The sequence below is a fragment of the Orycteropus afer genome, unplaced genomic scaffold, assembly GCF_000298275.1.
Source record: "Orycteropus afer afer isolate SDZICR_OR568_19922 unplaced genomic scaffold, OryAfe1.0 scaffold00013, whole genome shotgun sequence".
In the NCBI taxonomy this organism is placed as follows: Eukaryota; Metazoa; Chordata; class Mammalia; order Tubulidentata; family Orycteropodidae; genus Orycteropus; species Orycteropus afer.
In genome coordinates, this window is record NW_006921600.1 from 9,931,289 (window position 1) to 9,948,302 (window position 17,014).

General features: G+C 36.4%; 1 protein-coding gene across 1 annotated transcript in view; it reads right to left on the reverse strand.

Moving 5' to 3' along the window:
- Positions 1 to 17,014, reverse strand: part of RPS6KC1 (ribosomal protein S6 kinase C1) — a 315,271-nt gene that overhangs the window by 150,834 nt on the left and 147,423 nt on the right. Inside the window, exon 7 of the mRNA XM_007952634.2 lies at positions 1,931 to 2,046. Within this exon, the coding sequence (XP_007950825.1) occupies positions 1,931 to 2,046 (116 nt within the window). The remainder of the gene's footprint in view (positions 1 to 1,930; positions 2,047 to 17,014) is intronic.

Consider the following 17,014-nt stretch of genomic DNA (forward strand, 5'->3'; position numbering starts at 1 on the left):
AGGTAGATACACTCCTTGGAGTGAACAATCATGGGAGAAAGAAGGGCCATTTATGCACAGGGAGCAGCTCAGGGGGCAGGAGTGCATGGAGGAACGGACACAGGGAAAAGGTAACTATCGGGAGGAAGTGGGAGGGGAACTGTTGTATTGGGGTAAATTGTAGTCAATGTCATGAGACAAAGTGTGTGTGAACTGCGTATGGAAAGTGAATTTTCTCTGCATATTTTCACTCAAATCACAATTTCAAAAAAAAAAAACAGAAAGCATAACACACACAAAAAAATTCTTGTAGCCTTTCAATAATGAAGAAAAGAGTAGGTAATAGAGAGTTTTGGTTCCTTTCTGTAATTTTTAGAAAAAGATATTAACACGAATGACTGAGAAAGTCAGAACTTTAATATTTACCACATTAACAGACTCCCAAGCTCAGTAAAGCAAAAGCTTAAACTGTCAGAGAAACAGTGGGTAGAGCTCATAACTTAGACTGCACCAAAGGTGAAAAAATAATAAAAGTCTAAAAAATTATTTATTGTCTTAATAGAATAGGCTAGAAATAATTGTTTATACATGGATAAGAGATATAAATAATATCATTTGCACAAAATTTAAGAACTGTCAGAAATCCACTCATTTATTGGATGAAACTGAGGCTCAAAGGTTTGGTTAAAGAAGAAAAACAATGAATTCATCAAGCTAATCAAGAACCACCAGAGGACATTTAACTTAAATTACAGACAAGAAAATAATCAAGCTTGCCTCTGACCAATAAGGGACATGCTTAAGAGAATAAAATACAAAAGAGAAAATAAAAACAAATGCTTAATGTACAAGAACACTACCTTGTCTACTCTACTCTAGCCGCCTTGCTTATTTTCTTATCTATAACTGAAGTTAAATGTCCTCTAGAGGTTCTTGACTAGCTTCCTGAATTCACTATTTCTCTTCTTTAACCACCTTTGAGCCTCAGTTATATTATTACTATCACCATTCTTCAGATGTAGAAACTGAGGCTTTGAGGTAGGTTAAGTATTTTATCCAATCTTACCTGGCTTCAAAGCAGCAGAGCTGGGATCTGAACTAACCCTGCCTGACTTTTAGATCAACAAAGAGAGCAGGCTCATCTCCATAAGATGATTTTTAAATTGCATCAGAAAAAAAATTACTTTGCTAGAAAGGAAAAACCAAAGTTTCTTCCAGAAATTTATAAAATCCAGAAAGGTATGACATAGAAAACAATAATAATAAATCACAACGTTTCTGATGGTTTACAAGTATTCATCTGCTTTTTAGGTGAGAGGAGAGGAGAACTCATTGTCAATTCTGACTCACAGAGGCCCCCATTGAGTTTCCAAAGCTGTAAATATTTATGGAAGCAGACTGCCTCAGCGCTCTTCCTCAGAGCAACTGGGGGGTTTGAATCACCAACCTTTTGGTTAGCAGCCAAATGCCTTAACCACCACACCTCCAGAGCAGCCCCCTATAATCTAAACATTCCTGCTGTAAATATGCCTTTATGGTTCTAGATGATCTATACCTATAGGACTTATGCTCACAATGTAAGAAATTAGCTAAATGAAACAGTGTTACCATGAGTCAGTAAAACTGTATAGGAAAAGCACAACAATCATAATTTAACTTTAAAAAATTCAAATGCAGATACATGTCTTGGCAGTCTAAACTACTGACATTTTACAGATGGAAAGATTAGAGACTAACATTAAAGAGCCAAGGAAAAGAAGGAAAGAGCAAGTTCCATTTTATTCCATTTTCAATGGTATACTTTAATGTTTTCTTTCAACCAAAACATTTTAAGGAAATTATTGATAAAATTCCAAAGCCAAAAATTCTCAAACATTCTAATTGAAAGTAAAGCTGAGAAATAAGAGAGTAAAAGCGGCTAAAGAAAACACAAAATAAAACAAAAACATACCTTTGATACATTATCAAGTTGAGAGTTTCCATAAAGGCTAGAGATACTCTCTGCCCGCATAAGATACTCTGCTGTTCTTCTCTTCACAGCTTCTCGACGGGTAGGGCTTGACTCTCCTAAAAGAAGAAAACAAAAGTCTAGATGTGGGGAATAATAAACTTCTTTTATCCAAACTGAAGATTTAACCCAATCCACTGCTTTTTCACACTTCTAACAGAACAGATATGCAAAATTAGAACAGACATCAAAGTTGTAACCATAAGCGAAGTCTAAATATTACCCATGAATTTCATTTACCCAAATTCTGACACTCTCTTATTTAAACATATACTAGGAATTTGATATATTTTATAGGAGGAGTCATAAATATAAGAAATGTAATATAAAAAGCTTTAAATAAAAGACAACAGACTAGCCCTAGTCCATAGGCTTAACTGCAGTAGAGATTAAATAAGAACTGTGATGTGGATATGATGTGCTATGGACTATGTAAAAGTACCACCAAACTGGAATGCAACTATGGAAAATGTTATCATTTAGAGTAACCTTGAATTAATTCCAATGATTTTTGTAAAAGGAGTGCTGGTGGTGTAGCACCTAAGGCATTTGACTGCATGCAAGAAGGCTGGTGGTTCAAACCTACCAGCCACTCTGCAGAAGGAAGATGGGGCAATCTACTTCTACAAAAATTTACCCCCTTGGAAACCCAATGTGGGTCACTTTGAGTCAGAATCAACTCAATGGCAATGGGCTTTGGTTTTGATTTTTGTAAGCTCAGTAGTTTGTTTTTTCAATTGAAAACAAGAATGTGATCAAAATCCATGTATTATACAAGTACGTAAAAGTGAACAAGTCATTTACCCTATCTATGTCTCAGTTTCCTCAATTACTAAACAAAGAGAATTCAGAGTGGCTTCTAAAGAACTCCTCCAAACCCTAAGGAAAAGGTTAAACCTATAGGGTACTGGGAAGCTCTGGTGGCATAGCACCTAAGGCATTTGACTGCTAACCAGAAGGGTGGTGGTTCAAACCCACCAGCCACTCCTCAGAAGGAAGGCTGAGCAATCTACTTCCACAGAGATACCACCTTGGAAACCCAAGGAGGAGTGGCTATGAGTCGACTCCACCCAACAGCAGTGAGTTTAGTTTTTTGAGTGTATAGGATACTGGTCCTCTTCTCTCTAAAAAAGATCATTCTATGCTTTTACCCATTTTATATACCTATTACATAGAATTTCATTTGAATAAAGAGTTCCATGGCTAAAATTTGAAATTTTCAAAACCATTAAACTATATGATGTCTAAGGCTCCTTTCATAAAAAATATTGAAAACTATTCATGACTCATTTTTTTATCAAAGCATTTAATTCACAGTTGTTGCTTTAATTTACCCTATGCACTTTTCTGAATAAAGTTATCCAAAGAGCAAGCATCATACAGTGGAAAGCGTACTGGGTTACTTTCCAGAAACCCTGGTTATCCGAATCGTAGCTCTGCCTCTCAGTAGTCATATGAGCTATGGTAAGTTATCTCAACCTTCTGAACCTCTTCATCATTTCCTAAAATGGAATGTTGTTGTTGTTGTTGTTGTTATGTGCCGTCGAGTCGGCCCGGACTCATAGCGACCCCTCCTTGGGTTTCCAAGGCAGTATCACTACAGAAGTAGATTGCCCAACCTTCCTTCTGAGGAGTGGCTGGTGGGTTTGAACCGCCAGCCTTCTGGTTAGCAGTCAAGTGCCTTAGGCACTATGCTACCAGAGCTCCTATATACATCTCAAATGATTGTAGAGATTAAAGGAGACAACACACATAAATGATACTATACAGAAGCACTCACATAAGAAACACTAAATTTTCAATTTCTCTATTGGTTTTTGGTTTGAAAAAATGTTTTATCTCTCAAAACCAAATGCCACAAAATAATGTTTCCTGAATTGAACAAAATTATTAGTAAAAGTAGATTTTTTCACCAAAAGACTACTAGTAGAAAAATCTCTTATTTCTTCCTGGAACAGCATCTTCTCCCCACTTCTTTTGGGAAATGTTCCTTTCTCCTCTCATTCATGCCTAGGCCCTAGCCCCACCCCAGCCCCCCACCAATACCACCACTACCAACCCTAACCAAGTATTTGAATAAAAGCTGCTATCTTGCTACAGATCTTAGTCCCTCTAGCCACTACTGGGTAGCAAAGGGTAGGCCCCTGTCATAAGCTGGGTCAATCAGACAACCTCACCCTCCTGGCCACAGCTAAAGAATGAAGGACTTGGCCCAATACATACTGGGCTAATCAGTCCTCTGTTATTTGAAGCTGGAAATAAGAGAAGTGGGAATTGCCAGCAGCCATAGTTTCTGCCAATGTGGAAAAAAAGCCAATCTGAAAGAAGGAAGTTGACACAGAGTGAAACAGATACGAGAAACAAAATAAATCCTACTATTACTAGTGTCCCTGATTTCAGTTGAACCTACACTCCTGCCTTTCTTTGCCTACAGTAGTTCAAATTTGAACTCTGTCACCTACAAACCAAAGAATCAAAGAAAAACTGCAAAAAAGCTGGGATTTCAATTTGCCACATGACTTTAATTTCACAACTTTTATACTACTAGTGAATTTCTTCTTTGCTTTATGAGTAATTTACAAATATAACTGGTTTTGTAGGAAAAATATATCTATTGCTTTTTAACTCTAGAACAATCTACAATTATTAAATCTCTAATCAACTCTGACTTCTCAAAACTCAATAAAAATGCTTTTGTCCTTAAATTTTACTTAATTTCTAAAGTTGCTTCTTTGAAATAATTCAGTTGAAAAATGAACAGAATCTCTTTGTGAAAATCACCTATGTAACTTTAACATACTCTATACTCTAAAGATAAAATGTGCCACATAAATAACAAATATTCAGCATTTCTACACACTACTAATTCTTTGTTTGGGGGCTTACTGTTTGGGCTCTGTTATTCCCAGTACCATTAGCTCTTCTCATTTCAGGTTATGTCCTTCAAGCCCTTATCACCATTTAAAATTTGTGATTCGCCTTAGGCTCAACTCTAGGACAAACTGTGGCAACATTAGTTTTTTAATTGTTTAAGCTTTAGTGAAAATTCAAAATCTGCTGTATTCAAAAAAGTCTATTAGATCCCAAAATAATGTGACATTCAAAAATGCCAAGATTATGGAACACCTAATTAGAGCCAGAGTTAAAACCATGTTTTGTAATCAAATCACTGTTTTTTAAACTTTTGGTTTTTCTGCTGTTTTCTAGCCAGTCTCCATAGTAACAGAGAAATAAGAACCAGAAGCCAGCAGTTAAAATGGACTCCTGCTGGTGATGGTGGTTCCAATTCCACTGAAACAACAATGAAGTGATGGAAACATGGGAAGGTTTTTAAACATAACATTGAATATACATATTATGTCTTCTTCCTTCTCAACCCCTTAAAAAGGGGGATCACAAACACTGCTGATCAATAGAAGCAAACAAGGCTGGGAACCACATCTTAGCTGCTAGATGCTTACTGAGATTCGTACTAGAAAGTAAAAATGAATCTATAACTTTCCGGAATGATTCTTCCTGATTAAATTATTGATAAATGTGACTTTAAAGAACTTTTAATTGATAGTTTTTACTTTTAAAGATGCTAACCTCCTTACTGTTTTATCACCTGTTCCTCATTTTGCATCCTCATGCACACAGTCACACATACCCCACTGTTTATTTTCCAAGAAAAACTAGGTATATGACCTTTAATCTAGGTCATATGACTATTTATTATTTCTTCAGTAACATAACCAGGTAAACACTTCCCATTGCTGCTGAGTAGATGCCAATTCATGTGACCCTACAGAACAGAGCAGAACTGCCCACAGGGTTTCCAAGACTGTAATCTTCAAAGAAGCAGAATGCCTTATCTTTCTCCCAGGGAGTGGTTGGTGGGTTCAAACTGCTGACCTTTGAGTTAGCAATCAAGCATTTAACCACTACACCACCAGGGCTCTTTAAATAGATACCTGATGCTTTTCAAAGTGCATACATAGTTTGTTGTTGTTGTTATGTGCCGTCGAGTCGGCCCCAACTCATAGCGACCCCTCCTTGGGTTTCCGAGGCAGTATCACTATGGAAGTAGGATTGCCCAACCTTCCTTCCGAGGAGTGGCTGGTGGGTTTGAACCGCCAGCCGTCTGGTTAGCAGGCAAGTGTCTTAGCCACTATGCTACCAGAGCTCCCCCATACATAGTTTAGTGTTAAAATTTAATAACCTATCTAGTCCTACCAATGGAGCCACAGGACACTCTGGTCCTGCCTCCTGGATGCCATTGGTAAACTGGCATTCCACGCAGGTGTCAGAAGGAATAAATGAGAAAAGGAAAAGCAAAAGAGATGCCCTCCTCCCCCCAAAAAAGTGGAAGATTTGAAGTAAAAAGAGAATATATAAGAATATAAGAAAAAGTAAACATATATACAGAAGGAAATCAAAATGGTACTGTAGAAGGTACAAGGCCATGAAAGCAGAATGGGCTGGTGCACCACTTCTTCTGCACTCGGTCTCTGAGTCCTTTGCAGAGGGCTCAAACTAAGGTTCAATGCCATGTTGGGGCAGAGCATTCAAAGGTTTACCACCCCTGTGATCCATTTACCACCTCCGTGATGAGGAGTGCCAGGGAAGAATGTGCCTTTTTCAGTGGAAAACAAATGGCGGCTACTAATTATAATGACTTTGTATTTTTAGATCTGGATTTGGGCACCTTTCTTTATAGTAAGACACCAACTTCTTAAGGAACAGGGATGTCTAAGTCCATGAAACAGGTAAGAGGAGGAGCGTTTTAAGAAGTACAGCCTCTGAAAAAATGGATCAAACCCTGCTGAACACATAAAGCAAAACAGATGTTTGTAAATAAACTTATTACTAGGGGGGAAAAAAAGGCACAGTTGATTATCCTTGGCCTAGAAGGAAAGGTTCCTTTAATTTTGATAGTTAGGGAAGGTCTCATCTAGTTGTACTGGGCATTTTACATAAAGATAAAAACAGTATGTTTACCTAGTTACTCAATATAAATAATCTCTACAAAAATAATTACTATAGAGTGTGTGTATTTTATTTTTTTATTTTTCTTACAGTTAAGAACAAGTGATGAGACAGGAAGACAGCTTAGGGGGCAGGAGTGCATGGAGGGATGGACACAGGGAAGAGGTAACTATCGGGAGGAAGTGGGAGGGGAGCTGTTGCATTGTGGTAAACTGTAGTCAATGACATGAGACAAAGTATATGTGAACTGCTGTATGGAAAGTGAATTTGCTCTGTAAATTTTCATCCAAATAACAATTGAGAAAATAATAAATAAATAAGAACAAGTGATAAGAAATTAAGGAAATTAGAATCCTTAAAACTAATAATCTGTCAATTAAAATTTGTTTACAGTCATGTTAATCACTCATACAGAACAAGAATTTGTTATTCAAAAGAGAAAAAGTGGTGTCCATGATTTACTAATCTTTATATCAAGTTGTGGTGCATCATAAAAGATGTGTGTATTGTGACAGGCCTATCTTCTTTATTCCACTTTATCCATTTCTGATCAAGAGGGAAATGGATATAGGATGAATACGAATGTAATCTGTGAAACACTAGGGCAGGTGTAGCTGAGCAGAAATGTCAGTACAAATAAGCAGAAAATCTGAAGTTGCAATGAAATTTTAGAAATATTTGATTATCTTGCATTTCTCATGGAACTACCTCTGATTTAAGCCACAAAAAGAAGTTTTATGGAAGTCAATCTTTAGATAATTGAATCTTAAAATTCTACCTCATCCAAGAAGCCACCATACTTGGGACCCTTTCATTCTCATCTTCATTCACATTCTCATTTACAAAAGATACATTACTTTCCTTATATAACTGAGGAAACTAAGGTTCAAGAAAGTAAAATGTCTTTCTCAGTTACATAATATAAGAGCCTAAACTAATCCGCATCTTGAAACAGCATACTCTGTTAGGTAGGAAGGTAGGAAGCTACCTTTCAATATAAATAAAAATAACTGAATTTGAGTATTGTACTGTTTCTGAGTAAAACAGCAATAAAAACAAAAAATTGCAAAGTATAAGACTAGATCGAGTATGGGAATAAAGATGAAGAGAAAATAAATGTGAGAACATGAGAAAGGTACCAGACAGCAACAGAGCAGAGCACACTGAGGAAGGAGAAAGACCCAAGGCGACAGACAAACTCACAGCTCTTTTTTATGTAGTATGATATATACCTCTTTTAAGGTGTATTTCACACTACATAAAATATATCTTAAAAGAGGTATATTTCACACTACATAAAAGAGAATAGGCCTTTCTGAGAAAAGCTGGTCTCAAACATCCTTGTGACCCAAGGATTTCTTTGGAAAACAAAAGGCTTTTTCTCATTTACCTTGTAAAAAAAAAAAAGGCATTCTTTCACCCATGGAACTAATAAAAATTAATTTCACAACCTAGAATAAAAAGTATAATAATAATAGATTTCTTCCAAGTCTATTATTCCACCCTAAGTCACTAAAATAATAAAAGCTAACTTCCTTATCATATGCCACAAAGGAACATGTTGGCAGAACAACTAACCATGCTAGATTTCCTGAAAGATAGTATGACGACTTTGTACTTCAGATCTGAACTGTATAGAAAATTTAAGGCATTTTTAGACACAATCTCATTATACTTGATTTTTGCCACATGCACAGAATTTAACCCACATCTTATTTTCTTATTGCCTCCATCTCTCTATTCCATAAACACTGTCCATTATTTCCTGTGCTCTTGTTCGAGCATGTTTGATTTTCATTCAAATGTATCATATTAGAAAGAACATCCAAATCAACCTGGGTTTGCTGGGATGAGTTTTTGTTATTTTTTGTTTTGTTTTGTTTTTTACAACTTTAGTACCATAAAAAGAATACTCCTGTTTGAGACGGCCTTGGCAGTTATATTTTTCTGCAGTGCTGATTTATTATATTTAATGCTGTTTTGTTCTTTTCAGGTACAGCCTACCATTTCTGCCTTATGTTAAGTGTGTGACAACAAAAGGCAACCTTGAGAACAGTAATTCATAGTTCTACACACCCACCACTCTGGAGCCATCAGTGTATCCAGTATAATAAGAATTGGTCAGTCAGGGAATCACCTTCCCATCTGCACTTAACCAACCTCCTTAATGCTTTTTAAAAACCTAGCAAGCAATACATGGTCCCCAAAGTTCAAAGAATCACTGACAAACAGTGAAAGTCATAATACGTCTAGGCATTTGCCTCAATTATGTTTCCTTTCACTGCTGTTTAGCAGTTTTTCTACTAACAGTAATACTGAATGAAAACTAGCATATCATTAGATTATAGAGCATGAAATGCCTAAAGAAACAGCTTCTCTGAGATTCTAGCATTCCTTTCTGCTATCTACCTTATTTCTCTTGGTTTGCAATTTTAAAAGGGAGCCTCTGGGTGGTGCGAACAGTTAATACACTGGGCTGCTGAATGAAAGGTTGGATGTTTGAGTCTACCCAGAGGTAGTTCAGAAGAAAGGCCTGGTGATCTACTTCCAAAATATTAACCACTGGAAACCCTATGGAGCACAGTTCTACTCTAACAAATGGGACTGCCAGGGGCCATAATCAACTCAACAGTAATTGGTTAAAATTGGTTGCCTATCCATAAAACTAATCATCTACGAACTGTTCCCTTCAAAACAATATTCCCTAGAAAGTCTCTTAGTGATAACAAACTCTTGCCAAAAATAATAATGACCCTCTAAATTTCCCTTAAGTTCTAAAGTCAAATTGCTTCTAAAAGACTAATAGAAAAGAAGAAAAAAAGCTAATGAGGGGGACTGAAGGAAAAGAAAAAAAAAATCAAAACTAAGGAGCTAAAACTTTACTTTATGAAGGAGAATAATAAAATAAAATAAGGGGAAAATTGGAGATGAAACACCACACAAACTTAATAATTTTTTATCTGCCATCTTAGTAAATATGGGAAACCTCTTAGCCCTCACAAAGACACTGCTCATTCTTTCACCAGCTATTAGAGATATCTTAAGTAGAAAGTCCACGGAAAAATCCAGTAACTCTTTCCTTGATATCATGATATTGATGTATATAATATTCCATAAAATATTTTTCCTTTGAGGTGATGTAAAATGATCAACAGAATTACTGATCATGAGCAGTTTATTCTCAGTCTTAGAGGTTTTGGACTCTTAATGCATCCCCCACTATAAGAATTAAATTATCATATACCAGAATCAGAACAGACTCCATCTCATCTTTCTTCAGATTGCTTTAACATGAAGAAACATATCTCCACATTTACACAAATCAAAGAATGTAAGTTTGAAGAGTATATCACATTTAAAGCAATCTCAAGATAACACATAAAATTCTCTCTAGAAATTGGCTTTCTTAAAGTAGTCTACCAGAGTGAAAAAGTTCTCCATATTATTTACTCCTGTCCCATCTCTCCCAACTTCAGAGAGACATCTAAAATTACTGGATATCTATTACATTCCAGGCATACAGTCAGTCACCTCAATGTTTACAGTCATCTCTGCATTGTCAGAAAACATTAAATACGTGAGATACTCAATGAAATTCTGTTTAAAATATGAAAGGATAAATAAATGAATGCATGACCTGATAACACTTGCATACCTAGAGATGCTCCAATTACCTCTTTGTCTAACTTAGTGCTTTCCTTAATAACTATATAAAATGTATGCCAGAGAGGTGTTTATAATCATTGCCTTCATTATCTGTGTAGTTTAAAGATACAAGCGGAATGTAGAAGAACATTGTTTGGAAGTGGCATGACTACATTAAAAAGAGACTTTTTGTCTTATTTCATGAAAATTTGTCATGAGAGTATCAATGATGTGTTTCTTAACGGTTGATAAAACTACATGTCTGGTACAATGACTGGGTTATTTTTCAAATGAAACATACTTGGAGACTACTAGTGGCAAGACAGTAAGCTTCTAAGCAAAAGAAGATTGATGTTTTTAGTATTTCCTATGGAAGAATCTGACTACAGGGTCTCTTAAGAGTTGGAATCGACTCAATGACAACAGGTATGGAAGAACAATAAGCTGTGCTTCTGTACCATTTATGCAAGATTCAGAGTTTAATTATTAAGATTCTGAGCTCTATGTTATATAAAACTATGTAAGTGAAGTAATTACAAAATAAAGTTTAATTCTTTCTCTTAAAATACTTAACCCTTTAATATTGAAATAGCAGTAGTTTTGCATTTAGGGTTTATTTGGTTTCATCTTGTTTATTTTACAATACTCATGGATATCTCTATTTCTTCTGACCATAGTCAAGGTTTTTTTCAGTGAGCACCAGGATTAAACCAACCCTCTCATTTTAGTGTTTTTAAATTGTGTTGCTAAAGACATACAAATGTGGCGATACTGACGAGAGAGACCGTCAAATTAAAAAACCCTTCGAGAATCTCATCTATCTCTCTGCTTTTGCTATAGAGCAGCTGCGCCTCACACAGATTCACATGAATGAAAATATTTAGGCGAGAAACCACCCACTTAGTTTATTTTCCATATGACTTTCCTGTAATTATTTTGTAAACTGTTCACACAACAATACATAAAAACATCTGCAAAAACAGGTAATTAATGTGTCAAGTCAAACTAATGCATTTTTTATGGTGTCCATGCTTCGTCAACTGTAATTATAACTCTTTTTTAAGCAAATGATGATGTGTTTGTTGCAATGTGCAAGTGGTTATTTTAGATGCTCTGTTTACTGTTCATACAATCTGAATATAAAACTCCACAGCTACTTTAGCCCACATCCATGCTTTACCTAGTTTTTTGCAGAAGCAGAAAAGTGGCTCTCTTTTCCAAGCTATAATTTCTAGTAAACACTTTTGTCATTAAAACATGATACAATCAACATAAAAGCTGACATCAAAATAGCCAACAATTCAAGGAGCATATGCCAGCAAACCACCCATCCATACTTTCTTCCTTCAGTTACAACTCTGCTGGAAATATAGCACACTCTGCCACTAGGCTTACAGTATGCTAAGCCTCCTAAGTACTTGAAAATTTCATTGTTTTTAATGGTACAATATCCATTCCATTTTAGACCAACCAAACATATATATCTTCTATATGAGACCAACAAATGAAGAACCAAATCTTGCCCAAAATAAATTATGTTTCAGATTCAATTTATCCTACTGGAGTTCTGACTACTTTAGTGATAATCATAAATATTATGATTTCTATTATTACTACCCTCAGAAGGAAGCTTGAGCAATCTACTTCTGTAGTGATATTGCCTTAGAAAGCCAAGGAGGGGTCGCTATGAGTCAGGGCCAACTCAACAGCACATAACAACAACGTTATTACTATCACTATTATCATTATATAATAATAAATATTATATACCAATAATCATCCTGAGATGGACATTCCTGAAGGTCCAAGGAAGAGAATGAATTAAGACACAGCACTATAACATTTTTCTCTAAGTTTCCTTCTCTTTTTCACAAACAAGGATCTACAGTGACTAATTCTAGTATAGAGAAACTTTGGTACTCTCAGAAGTACTTCTGAACTCTCAGAGAATGAAGGTTTCTGTTTATTTTGATAGCAAAGTTATTTTGCAGATAGCAGAAAATTAGCCCTTAGTGGTCCAAGCTTATTTAACTCTTTATTTTGATATGAATGTTTCCAAACTGAGCTACTCAACAGAATATACTAAAACTAATTTAACTTTGCTTCCTCTGAATATCACCTACTGTGTGTGATATGCCACAGGTGTGTAATCAGTTACTGTGGCATGCTATCCCACCTACCTTGTTCCCAAAATGAACATTAGAAAAGAAATGCAGCACCTGACAAGCCCCAGATGCCAAACCTAGGTTTCACATCACACACTTATGTTGGAGGACTTAAAGGAGGAGCCTGATGGAAAAAAAAAAAAAAAAAACCTACAGAGCCCTAGTTCCAAAGGTGGTACAGTAGAAAATATATGTCCAAGACAAAGAAAGGGAACAAGACAGAAGCTTGTTATTAAAGCTAGAACCAAACTCAGAACCAGATTAACAAGAGGTCCCAATACTAATCTCCAGTACTTATGTAACTATAAATAGGAATGCAATAATGCATACAATTAATGTTGGCATTTGTTTTTATGTCTGTTATTTCACCAACCACAAGTAGTCCTATTTTAGTTATTCTGACTATTGAGTAGATGGAGATACAATAAGAAAATAGTGGATTCATGTCAACTGAAACATAAGTATAGTTTAAAAATCACTAAAATAAGAAAACTGGTGCAACTGCAAATATGTGGAACTCAAAAGAACCTACACTGTCACAGTTAGTACTAAAAACACCCACCAAATGCAATGTATAAGGCAGTCCTCAACTTATGAAAGGTTCTGTTCCAACTACTCTGACATTAAGTCAGTTCTGATATAAATTGAACACCTCTTTTTTTTTCCTCCAGTTTTCATTACTGTTGTCTTTTATTATCAGTATCTTCATAAATCCAATCTTTGTCTTTGGGGGTTGGCATGAGAACTGTAACATCAACAAATTATGTGCTGCTACATTATATGTAGTACATATTACTAAGAATAAGATGTACAACTAAAAAGGATGATCATCAGAGTAATTCATTATAACTCAAAATACATCATAAACCAGGGACTACCTGTAGTATAAGCAAAGATTATATGCCCCATTTAATCACTGTTGACAAATGAAGGAAAAAAAAAAAAAAAAACTCAACATATTTCAGAGGTAAGATGGAGCCTAGTGTTCTGGTTACCTAGTGCCACTCTGACAGGAATATACCACAAACGGGATGGCTTAAACAAACAGGAGTTTATTCTTACAATTTGGAGGCTTTAAGTCCAAGTTCAAAGTGCAGGCTCTAGGGGCTGGGTGAAAGCCCCTCAACCTTGGGATCCAGCTCTGCCTCCTGCTCCCGGCCCACTGGAGCTAGAGGCGTTTCTTCACTCAGACAGCTGCTGGCTGCTGAGGCTGAGAAGCCCCAAGGTTGACAACTAAAAAGGCACAGTCCCGATGTTACCAAACCACACGGCAGGCCAGTACCTTAAGTCCATTGTAAGTCCCAAGGTCAGCAGAGCATAGCAGGCTGCTGAGCCACGACACAGCTACATGGAGGGTCCATGCGTGCTGTAGGCTAGAGACCATTCCCAAGGCTTCTCCTTAAATACAGGAAATAGACCACGTTCCCAAAGGCAGCTACTCAGCTGCTTGTGGTAGATCCCACTATGAAACTGATTGCCAATCTCATCATGGGGAATAACTACCACCAGCTGCCTTGCCACTCAACCAGGCCCAGCCAAGTTGACACACAAATGTAACTACCACACCTAGGAATCTACATTTTACCAATTCTGAGAGATTTCTGATGCTTATATAAAGGAACCATACTTAGAAAAAGAGTGATCCAGTCTTCATCTGTAAGTGGGCTCAGTGGAAGCTCAGCAAAACCAAGGCAAACCCACTACCACTGAGTCACTTCCAACTGATAGTGATCCTATACGAGAGAAAAGAACTGCCCCCATAGAGTTTCCAAGGCTGTAAATCTTTACAGAAACAGATTGCCTCATCTTTCTCCTGCAAAGCAGATGGTTAGCAACCAAATGTGCCACCAGAGCTCCTTAGTGGAAGCTCAGTGCAGGAGACAACACACTGGAACCTAACTAGAGATATAAAACGAACTGACATTTATACAAGAAAAATTGCTGACCTTCATTAAGAGAAGCTAGGGTCTACGATGTTTTAACAAAGAACTACTCCCACCTAGGCCCTAGCATCAGAGTGGTAGAGGTGAGGACCAACAGCTTTCCTGCTGCTGGAGGAGGCTGGCAGGATTTGATCCCCACTGAAAAGTCTTATACAAGGGAAATTATTGAAAACAACAGTAATCAGTGGCAAATAATAGAGTAGCCAAAAATTTAACAGGGAGATTTGGGGAACAAAACAGACACAGTGTGCTTTGATAATCTCCTACATATTCTTAGAAGTCTTAAAAGTTACACTTATCTATACAAGAAATCAAAGAGGGCTTCAGTTACCTACTCATCCCTGGTTATATGTGAAGTCTTGTACAAGTAGAAAGTAAAGGACAGGACAGACTTATTGCCTGGACTTTGGATGCATACACTAACCCACAATGAGATAACCTTAGCAAATGGTGGAAGCCTCATGGCTCACAGTATATAAACACAAACTCTGAACAATTACTGGTTAACCACTAAGCTAAGCTAATATAATGGGAACACCCAGAAAGCCAGTCTTAAAAATTTTTAGAGAAAAACTAGGAAGAAACATCACTGGCTACAAACTGCATCGGAGAAAAAGTACAGAATTTGCCCAAGTAAGTTAATACAATGGCAAAAAAGCAAAAAACAGCAACTACCACCATCAGCTCAAGGAAAAGGTGATGAAGTAGAATCTAGAGTCGATACAATGTTACATCTTAAATGTCGAGTTTTCAACAAAAATTATGAAGCATTCATTATGAATCATTCACAAAATTATGGATGTGGCCCATTAGAAAAAAGTAGTTTTAGAAAAACTGTCTCTGAGGGGGCCCAGACACAAATCTTTGTAAAACTTCAAAACAGCTATTATAATTATGTCCAAGAAAATAAAACAAACTGTGTTTAAAGAATTTTAAAAACTATCAAGATAAATGAACCATCTAATGAAGAATAACAATAAAATCAGACACCTGTAGGAACCATGAAGCACACTAACATACTTAAAATTCAGTTCTAGAGAGAAAAAAACAAGCAAAGAAATATATTAAGAAATAATGGTAAAATGCCCCTAAATTTGATGAACACTAATCTACACAACCAAGAAACTGAACAAATACCAAGAAAGGTTCAACAAATAACAAGAAGGATAAACTCAAATAGATCTACATCTAGATACATAATAGGCAAACCATCAAAAGTCAGAATAAATTTTAAAAATCTTAAAAGCAGGGGCAGGGGGACCCATCAAGTACTTAGAAACTCTAACAAGATTAAAAACCAACTTGTCAACAACAGGAGCTCTGGTGGCATAGTGCCGAAGGTATTTGACTGCTAACCAGAAGGCTGGTGGTTCAAACCCACCAGCCACTCCTCAGAAGGAAGGTTGGACAATCTACTTCTGTAGTGATATCGCCTCGGAAACCCAAGGAGGGGTCACTATGAGTCAGAGCCAACTCGACGGCAGTGTGTTTTGTCATTAATAAAATGGAAACCAAAAGACAGTAGGATAGCATGTGTAAAACACTGAAGAAAAAAAAAAAAGTTCTGTGAACCAAGAATTTAATATCCAGAAAAACTGTCAATAATAAAGATGAATAAAGACATTCCTAAATAAATAAAGATTGAATTTACTAGCAGACATGCTTTACAAGAAATACAAAAGGACAAGAAAGGAAATGACATCAGACAGTAACTCAAATCCAAACAAAAAAATAGAGTAACACTAAAGGAAATTACAAAGGCAAACATAAAAGACACAGTGTGTGTGTGTATGTATAAGAGACACAGAGATGTATAGATACAGATCTAGACACACATATAGATACATATATAGTATTTTTCTCCTTCTCTAAACTGGCTTAAAATACAAGTGCAGTAAATAATAATTATAGAAGGTAGTGTGGGGCTTACAGAAACATGTAACATATAGGATAATAATACCACAAAGGAGTAGGGAGGGAAAGGAGCTACACTGAAGCAAAGTTTCTATATACTACTTCAATTAAATTAGCCTTCATCTGAAGTAAAAGAGGTCTAGCAGTTAAGCAATCAGCTGCTCATGAAAAAAGTCAGTGGTTCAAACCCACCAGTAGCTCTGAAGGAGAAAAGATCTGGTGATCTGCTCCCATAAAGATTACAGCCTAGCATAACATACTATACAAAACATTGTTCCACCTCCTACTTTGGCGAGAAGCAACCGGGATCTTAAAAGCTAGCAAGCTGCCATCTAGATGCAACGATGGGTCTCTCCTCATCCAGAGCAAAGAAGAATGAAGAAAACCAAAAT